At 41.1% G+C, this 18,067-nt stretch overlaps 1 protein-coding gene across 1 annotated transcript in view; it reads left to right on the top strand.

The window, feature by feature from the left end:
- Positions 1-18,067, top strand: part of LOC311128997 (nebulin-like) — a gene marked incomplete at its 5' end in the record, with an annotated part of 94,995 nt that overhangs the window by 53,409 nt on the left and 23,519 nt on the right. The window contains 35 exons of the mRNA XM_084161230.1: positions 102-206; positions 396-503; positions 911-1,021; positions 3,538-3,735; positions 4,714-4,818; positions 5,188-5,292; positions 5,417-5,521; positions 5,626-5,733; positions 5,852-5,965; positions 6,098-6,295; positions 6,727-6,831; positions 7,112-7,216; positions 7,643-7,750; positions 7,970-8,077; positions 8,350-8,457; positions 8,721-8,825; positions 9,074-9,178; positions 9,406-9,504; positions 9,694-9,798; positions 10,214-10,318; positions 10,488-10,592; positions 10,752-10,856; positions 12,064-12,168; positions 12,428-12,532; positions 12,707-12,811; positions 12,934-13,038; positions 14,169-14,273; positions 15,419-15,520; positions 15,760-15,867; positions 16,222-16,326; positions 16,554-16,658; positions 16,894-16,995; positions 17,149-17,253; positions 17,542-17,652; positions 17,814-17,924. Of these exons, the coding sequence (XP_084017356.1) occupies positions 102-206; positions 396-503; positions 911-1,021; positions 3,538-3,735; positions 4,714-4,818; positions 5,188-5,292; positions 5,417-5,521; positions 5,626-5,733; positions 5,852-5,965; positions 6,098-6,295; positions 6,727-6,831; positions 7,112-7,216; positions 7,643-7,750; positions 7,970-8,077; positions 8,350-8,457; positions 8,721-8,825; positions 9,074-9,178; positions 9,406-9,504; positions 9,694-9,798; positions 10,214-10,318; positions 10,488-10,592; positions 10,752-10,856; positions 12,064-12,168; positions 12,428-12,532; positions 12,707-12,811; positions 12,934-13,038; positions 14,169-14,273; positions 15,419-15,520; positions 15,760-15,867; positions 16,222-16,326; positions 16,554-16,658; positions 16,894-16,995; positions 17,149-17,253; positions 17,542-17,652; positions 17,814-17,924 (3,894 nt within the window). The remainder of the gene's footprint in view (positions 1-101; positions 207-395; positions 504-910; positions 1,022-3,537; positions 3,736-4,713; positions 4,819-5,187; positions 5,293-5,416; positions 5,522-5,625; positions 5,734-5,851; positions 5,966-6,097; positions 6,296-6,726; positions 6,832-7,111; positions 7,217-7,642; positions 7,751-7,969; positions 8,078-8,349; positions 8,458-8,720; positions 8,826-9,073; positions 9,179-9,405; positions 9,505-9,693; positions 9,799-10,213; positions 10,319-10,487; positions 10,593-10,751; positions 10,857-12,063; positions 12,169-12,427; positions 12,533-12,706; positions 12,812-12,933; positions 13,039-14,168; positions 14,274-15,418; positions 15,521-15,759; positions 15,868-16,221; positions 16,327-16,553; positions 16,659-16,893; positions 16,996-17,148; positions 17,254-17,541; positions 17,653-17,813; positions 17,925-18,067) is intronic.

Genomic DNA, 18,067 nt, shown 5'->3' with positions numbered 1-18,067 from the left:
ACCTTTGACCCATACCTTAGAGAAACATGTGAGGAGATTGTGTTGTGTGGGATCCTTCGATTTGATCATAACCTGTGCCTATATGTCCTTCTGTTGTAAAGCTGAAATACAAGGAGACCTTCAATGCAGAGAAGGGAAAGTACATCGGCTCAGAGGACACACCCCAGCTGGCCCATAGCAGAGAGGTCGCCAAGGTCATCAGTGAGGTAAAGTACTCTACATTCATATAACTTGGTCTTCATAGAAACACCTATCTGCATAAATGTCAAATGTTATATAATAAACATCATTTTAATAATGACATTAATGGATTGTATAATTTATGCTATAAAAGATAAATACATATCTGAAACGTCAGATTTTGACATTGAGGATTGTTTTGTTGTCATTTGTAGAAATACTACAAACTGGCCTGGGACGAAAGCAAAGCCACTGGTTACCAGCTGGACACCCAGTACATCCCTGTAGTCGGAGCCAAGAAGAACAGGGAGATTGTCAGCGACGTGAGTCTAATTTATAGCCTCTTGACAACCAACAATACAAATATCATGATTAACAGTAAAGAATATTATGATTATTACTATTAAATATTAATAATAATTAAAGAGCAACTGACACGTGACTTTAGTACTATTAAATCTAATCAAAATAGTTGGTAATATATTTGATTTCTTCAAATGTGTTAAATGTGTGTCAGTTTGTCTTTAAACAATCTGATCATATCAATTAGTAACTGCTAGTGGTTGCATATGTTGCTGTGGCAACAGAAGCAGATGCAAAACATGTAAATATAGCAGAGATTGTTTGTCCACTGTGCTGTGCTATGTATAATTGCTGTATCAATGGAGCTCTTTGCTCCCTGCAATCGATGATGACATTCGTTTTTTTATTTGAAACTGAAACCTTTCAGGTTAAGTACCATGACGCCCATGAGAAGGCCAAGGGCCACTACCTGGCTGGCACCCTGGAGGACTTCCCTGAGGTGAAGCGCTGTGGAGAACAAGAGAAACAGAAGGGCCTGGTAAGATATTATACTGCTATAATTCTATAATATATCTACAGTCTATCTAGTAAGATATAATACTGCTATAATTCTATAATATACAGTTGAAGTCGGAAATTTACATACACTTAGGTTGGAGTCATTAAAACTCGTTTTTCAACCACACACACAAATTTCTTGTTAACAAACTATAGTTTTGGCAAGTCAGTTAGGACATCTACTTTGTGCATGACACAAGTAATTTTTCCAACAATTGTTTACAGACAGATTATTTCACTTTTAATTCACTGTATCACAATTCCAGTGGGTCAGAAGTTTACATACACTAAGTTGACCTTTAAACAGCTTGAAAAATTCCAGAAAAAAATGTAATGGCTTTAGAAGCTTCTGATAGGCTAATTGACATCATTTGAGTCAATTGGAGGTGTACCTGTGGATGTATTTCAAGGCCTACCTTCAAACTCAGTGCCTCTTTGCTTGACATCATGGGAAAATCCAAAGAAATCAGCCAAAATTGTAGACCTCCACAAGTCTGGTTCATTCTTGGGAGCAATTTCCAAAGCATGAAGGTACCACGTTCATCTGGACAAACAATAGTACGCAAGTATAAACTCCATGGGACCATGCAGCCGTCATACCGCTCAGGAAGGAGACGCGTTCTGTCTCCTAGAGATGAACGTACTTTGGTGCGAAAAGTGCAAATCAATCCCAGAACAACAGCAAAGGACCTTGTGAAGATGCTGGAGGAAACAGGTACAAAAGTATCTATATCCACAGTAAAACGAGTCCTATATCGACATAACCTGAAAGGCCGCTCAGCAAGGAAGAAGCCACTGCTCCAAAACCGCCATAAAAAAGCCAGACTACGGTTTGTAACTGCACATGGGGACAAAGATCGTACTTTTTGGAGAAATGTCCTCTGGTCTGATGAAACAAAAATAGAACTGTTTGGCCACAATGACCATCGTTATGTTTGGAGGAAAAAGGGGAACGCTTGCAAGCCAAAGAACACCATCCCAACCGTGAAGCACGGGGGTGGCAGCATCATGCTGTGGGGGTGCTTTGCTGCAGGAGGGACTGGTGCACTTCACAAAATAGATGGTATCATGAGGAAGGAAAATTATGTGGATATATTGAAGCAACATCTCAAGACATCAGTCAGGAAGTTAAAGCTTGGTCGCAAATGGGTCTTCCAAATGGACAATGACCCCAAGCATACTTCAAAAGTTATGACAAAATGGCTTAAGGACAACAAAGTCAAGGTATTGGAGTGGCCATCACAAAGCCCTGACCTCAATCCTATAGAACATTTGTTGGCAGAACTGAAAAAGCATGTGCGAGCAAGGAGGCCTACAAACCTGACTCAGTTACACCAGCTCTGTCAGGAGGAATGGGCCGAAATTCACCCAACTTATTGTGGGAAGCTTGTGGAAGGCTACCCGAAACGTTTGACCCAAGTTAAACAATTTAAAGGCAATGCTACCAAATACTAATTGAATGTATTTAAACTTCTGACCCACTTGGAATGTGATGAAAGAAATAAAAGCTGAAATAAATCATTCTCTCTACTTTTATTCTGACATTTCACATTCTTAAAATAAAGTGGTGATCCTAACTGACCTAAGACAGGGAATTTTTACTAGGATTAAATGTCAGGAATTGTGAAAAACAGAGTTTAAATATATTTGGCTAAGGTGAATGTAAACTTCCGACTTCAACTGAATCTACAGTATATCTAGTAAGATATGATACTGCTATAATACTATAGTATATCTACCATATATCTACCATATATCTACCATATATCTACCATATATCTAGTAAATAAGTAAGCATTTCACTGTAATGTCTACACCTGTTGTATTCGGCGCATGTGGCAAATAATTTTGATTTGATTTGAAATATGTTACTGATATAATACTATAGCATATCTCCAGTCTATCTAGTAAGATATAATACTGCTATAATTCTATAATATATCTACAGTGTATCTAGTAAGATATAATACTGCTATAATTCTATAATATATCTACAGTGTATCTAGTAAGATATAATACTGCTATAATACTATAGTATATCTACAGTATATCTAGTAAAATATGATACTGCTGCATACTGTATCTTCACATCTAGTAAGATATCACTTCCACAGTATAATCTAGTAAATCGCACGCATGATAATCCAGTCACTACATTCACCAAAGATACAATAAGACAACAGCAGGTCGTCATTAAGAATTTGTTCTTAAATCTATCTGTATAAATACAAGTTTTAAAATATACTCTGTTGGAACTTGGAAAATGCCATATTTACTCCGTAGATATACTTTCCTATTCATATGTATAGTTCTGTCAGGTTATTTTCTTCTATTGAATATGCTTTACTGACTTCTATTCTTATTTTGTTGTTGCAATGGTGAACATGCAAGTATGCATATGACAAGTATACTTTCATTTGATTTTATTATATTTTTTATTTGAAAATAATCCACATATCTTGAGATATCAACACAGTGCCCTGTTCTTTCTTCCAGAGGGATTACCAAAAGGAGTATAACACCAACAAGGCCAAGAACCACATCCCGGCTGACATCATTCCCAACTTGGTGGCTAAGAGGTGCCAGGACATGCTCAGTGACGTGCTGTACCGCACCTACCTGCACAACTGGACCTGCCACCCCGACCAGGAGGACTCTACCAGAGCCCGCAGGAACAACGAGATCCTGAGTGATGTACGTTGTATTTCGCACGTTCACAACATATGTTACAAATAAATAAATAAATACACTGAACAAAAATATAAATGCAACATGTAAAGTGTTGGTCCCATGTTTCATGAGCTGAAATAAAAAATCCCAGAAATGTTTCATACGCACAAAAACCTTATTTCTCTCAAATTTTGTGCACAAATTTGTTTACATCCCTGTTAGTGAGCATTTCTCCTTTGCCAAGATAATCCATCAACCTGACAGGTGTGGCATATCAAGAAGCTGATTAAACAGCATGATCATTACACAGATGCACCTTGTGCTGGGGACAATAAAAGGCCACTTTAAAATATGCAGTTTTGTCACACAACTCAATGCCACAGATGTCTCAAGTTTTGAGGGAGTGTGCAATTGGCATTCTGACTGCAGGAATGTCCACCAGAGCTGTTGCCAGAGAATGTAATGTTAATTTCTCTAGCATAAACTGCCTCCAACGTCATTTTAGAGAATTTGGCAGTATGTCCAACCGGCTTCACAACCGCAGACCACTTGTAACCACACCAGCCCAATACCTCCACATTAGGCTTCTTTACCTGCGGGATCGTCTTTTGTGGGGAAAAACTCATTCTGATTGGCTGGGTCTGGCCCACCCATGGCTGCACCCCTGCCCAGTCATGCGAAGTCCATAGATTGGGGCCTAATTAATTTATTTCAATTGACTGGTTTCCTTATATGAACTGTAACTCAGCAAAATCTTTGAAATTGTTGCATGTTGCGTTTATATTTTTGTTCAGTATCTATATATATTTTAAAAACAATACAATTACATATTTTATGAGACAAATAGAAGTAATACTAATAGTAATGTAGGTTCATCTGCTCCTCGTCCCTTTGCTGTCCTTAGTTAGCTACACTACCCCACACTATCCCAGTATTTGTAAAATCCCATTAAATCCAACTGATCTGATCTCAGCGTTGTGGTATTGTCTATCTGTTTGCTAGGTGTACTACAAAGAAGACCTGAACTGGATGAAGGGTATTGGTTGCTATGTTTGGGACACACCTGAGCTTGTCCGCGCCAAGAATGCCTACCTGCTGCAGAGCGACGTGAGTACCAAGAGAGACATCACCTCTGTCACAGATAACTTACTGTCATTTATACCAATGATTCGTCTAGTCTTTTGTTTGTTAATGGTTGACTACCAGTCCATCATAAATACTAAATAAATAGTATATTTTATCATAAAAATACTTGTCAGAATATAATAGTGATAGGAGACTATTTAAAAAACAAACATTTTAGTCATGTAGCAGACACTCTTATCCAGAGTGACTTACAGTAGTGAGGGCATCCATTTTCATGCTGGTCCCCCGTGGGAATCAAACCCACAACCCTGGCATTGCAAGTGCCATGCTCTACCAACTGAGCCACACGGGACCATGGTTTGTTAACCCTCTGCATTTATTTTCTCACAGCTCAAATACAAAGAGGAGGGTAAGAAGGAATTCAACAACTACTCCATCGTGACAGACACCCCAGTCTACGTGACTGCTCTCTTGGGTCACACCTGGGCCAGTGATGTAAGTGTCAGATGTACAATACAGAAATCTATACTATACTACACCATACTACACATCTCTTTTAATAGTATAAAAATGTATAAAACCCGCTTTGTATCAAAACATATGCTCTTTATCTCCCCAGCTGAACTACAGGGAGGCTTACCATAAAGACAAGCATATGTATACCACAATCCTGGATACCTACGACTACGCACACAACGCCAACCTCAAGCACTTCTACAGCACTGTGAGTACGGCTCTACTGTAGACACTACGCTATGTCTCCAAATGACCTATTAGGATTTTAAATGCTGTATTTATGATGTTTATGTTTCCTTTTGTGTCATCTAGAAAACATATACATCTGCCTGGGACAAGATCAAGGCTACGGGTTACACGCTGCCATCAGACTCCCATGCTATGAAACACGCCAAACAACAGAAGGTCGTCCTCAGCAATGTGAGTTCAACATATCACCCAACTTAAAACCCTTTGTAGTCCAAGACGTTTTTTTGAGTTTTGATGTTCTTCATTGAGAAATCCTAATTTGCAACCAATATGATCCCTTCCCCTATAGGTTAAATACAGGGAGGATTATGAGAAGTTCAAGTCCCTCTACACCCTTCCCAAGTCCCTGGAGGACGACCCACAAACTCTCCGCTGCCTCAAAGCTGGAAAGATGGGTCTTGACGTGAGTCTTGTTGCCTTTTTTCATGATTGCCTCTTTACTTGACTTGCTTCCATATGGCAGTCAAATACATTGATCTTAAATAAATGGAAATGTATACACATGTAATGGTTTATGTACCCTCTCTATATGTAGCGCTTGTACAAGGCGGACTATGAGAAGACCAAGGCCAAGAACCACATCCCCGCAGATATGCTAGATGTCCTTTCAGCCCGTCAAACCCAGAACCAAGTCAGTGAGATCGGTTACAGGAAGCACCTGCACCAGTGGATCTGTATGCCTGATATGCAGGTGTTCGTCCAGGCACGCAAGGTCAACGAGCAGCTCAGCGACGTGAGTCATCTGAACTTTGAATATTTGAATACACTTTTTTTATGTGGAAAACTGTATTTGTTGGGTTTTCACATTGTATTTAATCACAGTTTCATGTGAAGTTAAATGATTCAATTGAATAAAATGTATTATTCTTACTTATTATAAACAACATTATATTTAAATAAACTCTATAATATTTTTTATAAATAAAAAAACGTTCTTCAGGAAGAGAGGACTTGGTGTTATTTTTATTTTCTGGGGTATGGTCGTTAATTTAGTATCTTGTAGAATGTGTCAGACAAAGTAACTACTATTGGGAACTAACATAGTTATATGTATGTAGTTCATTATATTATGTAGTTCTAAGTTATAGTTAATTAATTCTGTATGTCTTCTTGCTTGTCATTATTACTTCTTTAACTGATTGTTATTATTCTGTGGCTCCCCAGGTCTTCTACAAGGATGACCTGAACTGGCTGAGGGGAATTGGCTGCTATGCCTGGGACACCCCTGAGATCCTGCGCGTCAAGGCTGCTGACAAACTGCAGAGCGATGTATGCTCCCTCCGCATGCCTCTCACCTATCTTTCTTAATCCGTCTTTACTCCTCTCCTCTCCTCTCCTCTCCTCTCCTCTCCTCTCCTCTCCTCTCCTCTCCTCTCCTCTCCTCTCCTCTCCTCTCTTCTCTTCTCCTCTCCTCTCCTCTCCTCTCCTCTCCTCTCCTCTCCTCTCCTCTCCTCTCCTCTCCTCTCTTCTCTTCTCCTAATGTAATGACTGTAGGAATCAGATTCACCCCACAGATGTAGACGTGGATGTATTTGTTCTTGTCTTCCAGAACAAGTACAGAGCCAAGGGCATTGAGGCGTTCAAGGAATACTCTGTGGTCATCGACACTCCTACCTATGAGACAGCAAAACTGGGTGCTCAGAACCTGAGCGATGTGAGTACTGTCACTAAAGCGTCTTACTTTTATATCACCATTTTATTATTTTATTTAACCCTTATTTAATCAGAGGAGTCAGTTAAGAACAAATTCAAGTTAAGAATTCAAATTATTTTCATGATGATCAATCAATCAAATGTATTTATTAAGCCCTTTTTACATCCAGCAGATGTCACAAAGTGCTTATACAGAAACCCAGCCTAAAACCCTAAACAGCAAGCAATGCAGTTGTAGAAGCACGTTGGCTAGGAAAAACTCCCTCCTAGAAAGGCAGTAACCTAGGAAGAAACCTAGAGAGGAACCATGCTCTGAGGGGTGGCCAGTCTTCTTCTGGCTGTGCCGGGTGGAGATTATGTACATGGCCATTAAGATTAAGCATTTAAAGTTCTCACCTATTCCTCCTTTGTCCTCTCATGTTCTCAGCTCCACTACCGAAACGACTACGCCACCAATGTCAAGGGAACTAATTCCTCCCCCGCTGTCACCGTGGATACAGAGAGGGCACGCCTGGCCAACTTCAACCAGAGCGATGTAAGATGTGTTCCATCCTTACTTATTTTCTTTTATAATTTATTTACTTTAAGTACACTCTTACAAAGCATACATCACGCGTAACTTCAAAGATGCATAGATAGTAACTACTCCCTCTAACTGTTTATGGATAGAAAAGATGACTAAAAACAGACATTGTTTTATTATGATCCTCATGTCTCATGTCCTCCTCTGATTACACGTCTTTATTCTCTTCAGAACTTGTACAAAGAGGCCAACAAGAACTTCATGCCCACTGGCTACTCTCTTCCCCACGACAATCCTCTCATGAAGCAGGCCAAACAAAACACCATTGTTGCCAGCAGCGTAAGAAAGACAGACAACACTTTATTTTCTTCAAATTGTGTCATTGTAAAAAGATTATAATAATCTATTCAGATGCAAAGTTTCAGTTATGAGATGCACATACTGTAGGATGACCCTATGGATGAGGTCGAGTTACTCACACTCGGAACAGTGTTCTGTTGTGTACTGTAGGTGAAGTAAAAGGAAGCCTATATATGTAGTTACCATAGAATGGTAATATATTGTATTTGTATGGTAGTAACTCACACATGGAATTGTGTTGTATTGTGTAGGTGAAGTACAAGAATGACTATGAAAAGTCAAAGGCTACGAACTACACCCTGGACCCAGAAGGTGTCAGCTTTGTCAATATCAGGAACGCCAACAAGGTCACCAACCCGGTAAGATTACAAATGACTGCTACTCTTCCCCCACTATTTGGAAACATAAAATAATGTATTAATTATTCAATTTGATTGATGATCCAGGTTTTTTTTTGTTATGAATCCCTTGAAAGATGTTGAATCGTTATAGCTGTGTAGAGTAAGTCAAAGACCCTGGTATGTTGGTATTATTAAAATGATTGTTTTGTGGCATAGTAGTAGTGATGTTATTTCCCCTCTCTCTCTGTCTGTCTGTCTGTCTGTCTGTCTGTCTGTCCCAGCGTCTGTACCGTGAGCTGTATGAGAAGGGGAAGGATAAGATCCACAGCACCTACGACACACCTGAGATCAGACAGGTCAAAATGACCCAGGAGGCTGTCAGCGACGTACGTGACCTTTTCTCATCCTGTCATTATCACTTCTGTACTATTGTTAATTGATGTTTGTTACTATGGCTTTGTGTTGATGCTTGCTACAAGTCTAATTCATCATGATTCTATCTCTTTTTTCATTCATACATTCATTATATTTAGAGACATTTTGTTTAAAAACTATTGATTTATTTATTATATTTGCTGTGAAGTTAGTTTGACACGTGTTCTAAGTACTGTGTGTCTCCCTCTGTCCCATGCAGTTGTGTTACAAGGAGAAGTACTTTGCCAACAGAGGCACCATGATCCCCATGGGCATCACTCCCCAGATGATACACTGCAACCACGTCAACGAGATCACCAGTGACGTAGGTGGCCCAATAACATTCACTCACTGAAAACAAAGCAGCCAAGCAACTTCTGAAAAGTGCAATATTTAGGCTTTACAACCACTGAAATATGTTTTTTACAATGAATGCTTAAGTTAACTTCAGTCAGGATATGAGTAGATTTCATTGATAGGTTATTGTTACTTTACTAAGTCCCTCCATGCCTAATGAGTAAAATCAATATGTGTCTCTGTTTGTATCACCAGCTGAGATACAAAGAGGACCTTCTGTGGCTGAGAGGCGTTGGCTGCTTCCTGTATGACACACCCGAGATGTCGACTGTCCGCGACATCACCAAGTTCAGAGTAGGTGGCCTTTCCTTTCTTATTGACTTTATCATGGTTTCAAACACCAATCAATTGATGGACTACACTCCTCATGGGGCGATTGGTCTAAGTAATTAGCTAAGTATACACAATCTGCAAATACTGTAAATACTGTCTATAATGTATCTGCTCCATGATAATCCATATTCATTTATCTCCCCACAACAGGCCAACTATGAAGTTGAGGCGAAGAAGAACCGTGCCAACTTCACTGTGGTCCTGGACACACCAGAGTACCAGCGCGTCACTGAGCTCAAGACCCACATGAGCGACGTGAGTCATATTCTCTGCCATATCTCCCACCATTTCCCACACATATATATATAAAATATATTATTACTATATCAAATTACAATATACAATATATTAACACAGTACAGTAAAACTGCCATTAACTGCCATTATACAAGGCCGATGCTTGTTGAAGACTCAGCATTTAATGGAAGTTTTGCGGTATTATAATTAAGCAATAAGGCCCGAGGAGGTGTGGTATATGGCCAATATACCACTGCTAAGGGCTGTTCTTATGCACGATGCAACGCGGTCTGATATACCACGGCTGTCAGCCAATCAGCATTCAGGGCTCGAACCACCCAGTTTATAATATGGTTGAACCTCACAGGTCTGTCTTTCTGTCTGAATAGGCAGTGTTAACTGGCTATGTTAACCTTTAACCTCTCGTACTCAGCTGATGTACAGAGCCCAGGGCAATGTGGAGAAGACCAAGTGCACCACCACCCTGGACTCCCTCGAGATCAAGAGAGTCAAATGGGCCCAACAGCTCAGCAACAAGGCAAGTCATCTTAGCTCTCACAGATTCAATAAACCTGGTGAACTCTTAGGAGGACTGATATCTGTGTTAGGATTTGTATTGATACCAACTTAAAGCACAACAATGACAAAAAAGTACAAAGAAAGTGATTTCTGACATTTTTGTTAATGTCTCTCTCTCATAATTGCAGTTTATGTACTCTGACCTGGCCTCCAAGGAGAGAGCCCACTTCACTCCGGAGATCGACACCCCCATCATGGACCACGCCAGGGCTATGAAGGTGGTCTCCAGCGAGGTAAGTCTTTCTAACCCAATCTCTCTAACACTTTTCCTCGTTCCAAACCAGTGTGAAGGTTATCACCACTATATTGCCTTTCTTATGTCCCAGTATGATACCATAGTATTTGCCCTTCACTGCTGCTCTAACACAGTTTCTCCTCTGTTTCGTCCCCAGATCAAATACAAAGATCAGTATGAGAAAATGAAGCACAAGTACACCAGCATCCATGACACACCCATCCTGGTCCGGGCCAAGAAGGCCTACCTACAGTCCAGTGATGTGAGTATGCTCTCTGGTGATCCCTCCTCCTCCTCTGCTGTCTTTGGTCTTTAAGTTGTCCTTCTTACAAATGACTGACCTACTACACACTCTCTCTCTCTCTCTCTCTCTCTCTCTCTCTCTCTCTCTCTCTCTCTCTCTCTCTCTCTCTCTCTCTCCTCTCTCTCTCCTCTCTCTCTCTCTCTCTCTCTCTCTCTCTCTCTCTCTCTCTCTCTCTCTTCTCTTTCTCTTTCTCTCTCTTTCATTCTCTCTTTCTTTCTTTCTCTCTCACTTTCTCTCTCTCTCTCTCTCTCTCTCTTTCTCTCTCTCTCTCTTTCTCTCTCTCTCTTTCTCTCTCTCTGTCTCTTTCTCTCTCGCTCTCGCTCTTTTTTTCTCTCTTTCTCTTTCTCTCTCTTTCTTTCTTTCTTTCTTTCTTTCTCACTTTCTCTATCTCTCTCTCTCTCTCTCTCTCTCTCTCTCTCTCTCTATGTCTGTCTGTCTGTCTGTCTGTCTGTCTGTCTGTCTGTCTGTCTGTCTGTCTGTCTGTCTGTCTGTCTGTCTGTCTGTCTGTCTGTCTGTCTGTCTGTCTCTCTCTCTCTCTCTCTCTCTCTCTCTCTCTCTCTCTCTCTCTCTCTCTCTCTCTCACTATTTCCCTCTCTCTCTCTCTCTCTCTCTCTCTCTCTCTCTCTCTCTCTCGCTCTTTCTCTTTCTTTCTCTCTCTCTCTCTCTCTCTCTCTTTCTCTCTCTCTCTCTCTCTCTCTCTCTCTCGCTCTCTCTCTCTCTCTCACTTTCTCTCTCTCTCTCTCGCTCTTTCTCTCTTTCTCTCGCTCTCTCTTTCTCTCTCTCTCTCTCTCTCGCTCTTTCTCTCTCTCTCTCTCTCGCTCGTTCTCTCTCTCTCTCTCTCTCTCTCTCTTGCTCTCTCTCTCTCTCGCTCTCTCTCTCTCTCACTTTCTCTCTCTCTCTCTCGCTCTTTCTCTCTTTCTCTCGCTCTCTCTTTCTCTCTCTCTCTCTCTCTCTCTCGCTCTTTCTCTCTCTTTCTCTCTCTCTCTCTCTCTCGCTCGTTCTCTCTCTCTTTCTCTCTCTCTCTCGCTCTTTCTCTCTCTCTCTTTCTCTCTCTCTCTCACTTTTTTCTCTCTCTCTCTCTTTCTCTCCCTTTCTCTTTCTCTCTCTTTCTTTCCTTCTTTCTCACTTTCTGTCTGTCTGTCTGTCTGTCTGTCTGTCTCTCCAGCTGCGCTACAAGGAGAGCTTTGAGCTGGCCAAGGGACACTACCACAGCGTCAAGGATGCCCTGGACATCGTGTGTCACCGTAGGGTCACCGATGACATCAGCGAGGTCAGTATGTCAGCCAATTAGAAAAGATCTCCCCAGCGACCAAAACTGGTTGAAATGACATAATTACAACCAGTTTACAACCAGTAATCTCTTTCAACTAAGTCGTTTCAACCAGCTTTGCCTGCTGGCTCAGAACCATCCAATAGCATGATTTGGTCCATTAAATGTACTCCTTTTGGTATGTGGATTTAGCCAAATACTGTATACATGTATGTTGTCATACAGCTATAAGACAATTATCTTTCTCTCCTTCACACAGGTCAAATACAGAGAGAAGTATATCAACTCTCTGGGTACATGGAGATCCATGCCAGACCGTCCCGAGTTCTTCCACAGCAGAATCATTGGTGATAACGTCAGCGACGTGAGTCACCTTAACATCAGAAAATACCCTCACAGCAGAATCACTGTACATTTGAATACTTAGTGTGTAGTTTCCATAAAACGATTGTATTGTCCATTTTAGCATATTAGAATACTTGTATGCAACGTGTGTTTATGAATGACCCACAACATTAATTTCTCTGTCCAATATTAGGTCAAGTACAAGGAGGATCTGGATTGGCTGAAGGGTATTGGCTGCTACGTGTGGGACAGACCTGAGATGGTCCAGGCTGAGAAGAACAAGGCCCTCTACAGTGAGGTAAAGAAAAGAATCAACTGCTACAAATACAATAAAAGCATTCTCAGATCTTACTGTATCTTTGTCTTCGATAACCACCATGCTTTTTTCTTTTCTTCTCTTCCCTCTTCTCCTGAAAACAGAGAATCTATAGAGCAACTTTCGAGAAGAACAGACACCGCTTCAAGTATACCTGTGACACTCCATTCTTCCAGGCCGCAAAGAATGCCTCCATTATCATCAATGATGTAAGTCGCAGCTGCACTTTCGTAATACATTTATACAAATTCATGTCGGTTTCGATTTGGATATACTGGATAGATTTGATCTTATTTAAATTATCTCATGAAAATCAGATACAGTAATGAGTATAACGTGTTTTCTTTCTACTGCATCTCATTTGGATTCTCAGCTTTGGAGGTAAAAAATTATCATGATTAGTTCATAACGTTAAGTATATCTACTGTAATGATGAATGTACCTTCTTTCTTCCTGCGGTAATCCTAGCCACAATACTGTGTCGTTGTCACTCAAGTTTATTTTGTCTCTGCGGTTCATTCCTCTATGTATCACATGGGATTAACCTTGACTTTCTTTCCTGGCAGTCTTCTTATCCCCTGAATGTCACAGCTCCCTGTTTGTTTGTCAGTTGTCTTTAACTCATTTTTGACGTTCTGAGCAGAGGCACTATAGAGCAGCCTATGAGAAGACCAAGGATAAGTACAGCAGTGTGTTGGATGATCCTAGAAACCTCCTGGCTAAGGAGAACGCCAAGAATAGCCAGGTAAAGCTATGATTTGCCCGCTGCGGAGCCACGTCCACGCCCGCCTCCGCCTCCTCTGGGCCTATCAGAAAGCCTGCTTCTGAGCCCGGTGCATGAGGTCATCTGACTGCAGGCCTGCGGGAGGTCATAGTCGCATGGATATAATGCCAGTCGTTGTTCGTGTTCACGTCTCTCTCTCTCTTTTTCCTCACGCAGCAGGTGTCGTACTCTGCCACTCAAATAGCCCCCTTGGGTGTTCTGAGTGAGCGGCTACACTCTCCTTGATCTGTGCACTCAGAGTTAAACCCATAGACTTGGTTGAACCTCTTTATCTTGTCAGTTTTAATGACAAACGTCAACATTTTTTAAAGCATTGGCAAAATCATTAAAGCTAATAAAAAAAAGGCCTATATGATTGATTGAACCAGATTAAACAAGATTTAATTTAGCGGGATGAATGGCTCTGAGGGGAATAGATCAGGAGGACACAACACAGACTCCAGGCCTGGGATCTCCGCAGCTCCTCTCTAGTCCACTCCATCCTGTTTGTCCCACTGTCCTCGGCATGCTGTGTGTGTGTGTGTTTGTGTGTGTTGGTGTCCCCCCCGTGGACAGAAAAAATATAGATCCAGGGCCAGGGTGCTCTTAAAGAACGGCTGCAATGAGCTGCTCCGCCCAGACATCCTCAGCGCCATTTACCAGTCCAGCGTGCAGTGTAAGGTAATGGTCCATCGCCCCAGCAGACCAACCAAACTCACCTCGCAGAGGTTTCCCAATTCCCTCTCCCTCCTGCTGCAGTTCTCTTCCCAGCCTCAGCCCTAGCTAACTTCAGCTGTGGAAACCCATGCTGAACTCCTAACTGACAGTAACTTCCTTCACTCCCACCCAGTCTCCCATTTTTTCACATTTCAATATTAGTTATTTAGCAGAAGCTCTTATCGAGAGCGATTTACAGGACCAATTAGGGTTAAGTGCCTTGCTGAAGGGCACATCAACAGATTTCGGTTTCTGGCAAAACGCTCTTAACCGCAAGGCTACCTGCCGCCAACCACATCATTTGTCTAATTCTGGACTTATTTTCCTCCCTGCTTCATAAACACTCTTGAATCCTCTCTGACCTCTGAACCCAAGCTACCCAGCTTATCCCAAGTTATGATCTCACTCCCTGTAACCCACATTACAAGTACAGACTGAACCGTCTACAAGGACATGTTAAATGATGAACACAGATTTTCTATGACACAGTCAATAGTTTTGTTTATTTTCATTTATTTTAGTTCACATTTTTTCTCCAAATGATGATAAATAAATACAACCATCATTAGTCTGTACTAATCATGTTGAAATATCACCAGACTCATCAGCAGGACATAGTATAGAAGCAGACAAGCTGATCAAATGTCAGCTGAAGAAAATGATCCATGAGAAAACCCCAGGCTGTGTCCTAACTGACTATTGGTAACACTAATCTGTTTTCATTCTCACACTGTGTGTTTGTGGACATCGCTTTCCACATCATTTCAGTTTGTTGCATCATTCCGTAAAGCATGTTCCAATCTCTGCATGGTGTCTTCCCATTGCAGTAATTAATTACATTGACATGTACTGTAGTCACGCTTCACAGAATCTCCTTTCCATGCTACACTGCATTTTAAATGTCGTTATCTTTTAAAGCACATACAATTAGTTTGATCAGGAATGGATAAAGCCATGTAAACTTAACTCATAAAATCAATCCGCAAAGCACATAGATCATCTGTAGATAATTTAAACACTGTTAGTAAAAGGTACATTGATACTGATTTGACAGTAATGTCTCCTGTGTGAGTGTGTCTAACTCTGGTGTCCTGCCCCCATCACCACAGTGGAAGTACAGGGAGCAGTATGAGCGTGCTAAGGACAAGTTCACCTCCATCCTGGAGACTCCCGAGCATGAGAGCCACAAACGCAGCAATGCCTTCAGAGACGTGAGTTCACTTAGCCACACAACATTCAATTAAAGATAGTTTTTGTTGCAATTGTTGTCACTGTCTCCCTCTTCTCATACAAATAAATAAAGTAACAAAATTATGATAAATAAATAAATAATAAAAGCATGTAAATAATGTATAAATGTATGCTTTCTTTTTTACTACTGTGTATTTATCAACATAACACTATATTTGAATAATTGTGACTTGCAACATTTTCCCATCACTTTTTCCAGAATGTCTACAAGATGGAGTATAACAAGAACAAGGCTAAGGGCTACACCCTGGGCCATGACACTCCACACAGCACACACATGAGGAAGGTCAATGAGATCACCAGCGTGGTATGTACTCTACACTCTCAAAATGGCTGCCTTCCTTCACTCTCACAAGGTTGTCACTAGTTAACACAGCCACAAAGCCATACACCCCATTTATTTCTACAATTTATCTTCTTAAAATCTGATTTTAAACCTAACCTTAACCACACTGCTAACCTAATGCCTAACCCTAACCTTAAATTCAGACCAAAAAGCTCAATTTTGTTTTCATTAATATATACGATGTAGACCATTTTGACTTTGTGACTGTGCTATCTAGTGGACACCCTCACAACTAGACCTCTAAGATTTAGATGGAGGCAGGTACAGTCATATCCCTGGTTCTGTATGAGTGTGTTTTTCTCTCCTTTGTCTCAGCTGAAGTACAAGGAGGTATATGAGAGGAGCAAGGCCCAGATCAACATGGACCCTGAATCCTTTGAAATCCGCGCTGCCAAGGAAGCCTACAAGAACATCAGCAATGTGAGTCTCTCGCTTCTAGTACTCCTCATCTCCTCCTATCCATTTACCTCTGAACACCACTTCTGAATGAATGAATGAATGAATGAATGAGTGTATTAATGAATGAATGAAGTTGGCTTGTTTGGGCCCGGCACTATACCTGATGTTTTCCAGCCCACTGAAATATTTTTGCTTGAGGCAGGCCCTTCACTCACTGTTCTGTTCCTGTATGATTTGTCTCCTTCCAGCTGGACTACAGGAAGAAGTACCAGGCCACCAAGAATAAGTGGATCTGGACCGTAGACAGACCTGACTTTATCCAAGCTGCCAAGGCCAACCTCCAACAGAGTGATGTGAGTCATGCACTATAGACCTACGTATGTTTGTTTGGATGTTTGTTTGTTTGTTTGTTTGTTTGGATGTTTGTTTGGATGTATTTTAGCCCTCAAGGGGGCTCATCTTCTAAGAGTCCATGAAAAACAATAAACAATAGCGACTTTAGATGATTAGCTACATACTTAACAACCTTCCAACCATCCTGACATGGCTCCTCTGGTCTAACCCTGCTGTATGTGTTGCTGTCCTCAGATAGAGTACAAGTATGACAAGGAGATGATGAAGGGCTGTGTGATGTCCATCGTAGACGACAAGTTAGCCGTCCTGGCTAAGATGAACGCTGACTTAAGCAATGTGAGTAGTTGTTCCTTTACCTGCCACCCATCAATTAAAAATAAAGCTATTCTATTCTGTTCTATCCTATTCTATTCTATTCTGACACATGGAAATGAAATCTTAAGGTAAAAAAAGCCTGTGTTAATTGCAGTGCTTTGTTCTGTCCACCAGGTGAAATACAGGGAAAAGTTTGAGAAGACAAAGGGCCAGTATAAGACTGTTCTGGACACTCCTGCTAACCTTCATGCCAAGTCAGTGCGCATTCTGGCATCTGAGGTAAGAAGCAGGAAACACCAAATGCGTTATAACTACAGATACTTACTATGTAATGTTTATTACTGCCAATTAATGGCTTTCCTTACTAACCTACAGTATAGTTATCATAGATAGATCTTTATATGTCATAATGTGGACCTTACCTTATGGATGAACAAGGAATTTGTGTCACAAAATTTCTCAAGAACACTTGTTTTAATGAATGTAACTGTACAGTATGTTAGTTGGGTTTGTACGACGCCCAATCAGATTCCTGTCTGACACTAGTTGTTTTCTTTCTTTCCTCAGAGCAAATACAAGCTGGCCGGCAAGAAGGAGCAGCAGACCGGCAAATTCACCACCCTGCCCACGACCCGCGACACCATTCACGCCAAGGACATGGGCAAACTGGTCAGCGAGGTCAGTCCCCCCCCATACCAGCTGTTTAGTTGGAGCTGCTATACAGTCCTGAACCTCCATTTCCGGATTTCTCGCACAGAGTGAATGAGACTTGCCAAGACTATACAGTCCTGAGCCATTCTTTACCTTTGACGTCTTTTTCTCCGCCTTTCTGTCCACAGAAACAGTACAAGCAGAAGTTTGAGAAGGAGAAGGGCAAGTCCAAGTACAACAACATGAGAGTGCCTCCCGATGTGCAGCACGCCATGGACGTAGCCAAGAATCAGAGCAATGTAAGTCACTCACATTCCTCTCCTATAAAAATACATCTGTACTGTATATCTCCTATATTAAAGACATTCAATAGTTCACGCATGCTTTATAGAATTGATTGTTATTAATCAATCAATCTATCAAATGTATTAATAAACCCCTT

Source organism: Coregonus lavaretus, assembly GCF_964263955.1.
Source record: "Coregonus lavaretus genome assembly, chromosome: 5".
Lineage (NCBI taxonomy): Eukaryota > Metazoa > Chordata > Actinopteri > Salmoniformes > Salmonidae > Coregonus > Coregonus lavaretus.
Note: the sequence above shows the minus strand (reverse complement) of the source record. Positions and strands in the feature narration are given on the sequence as shown.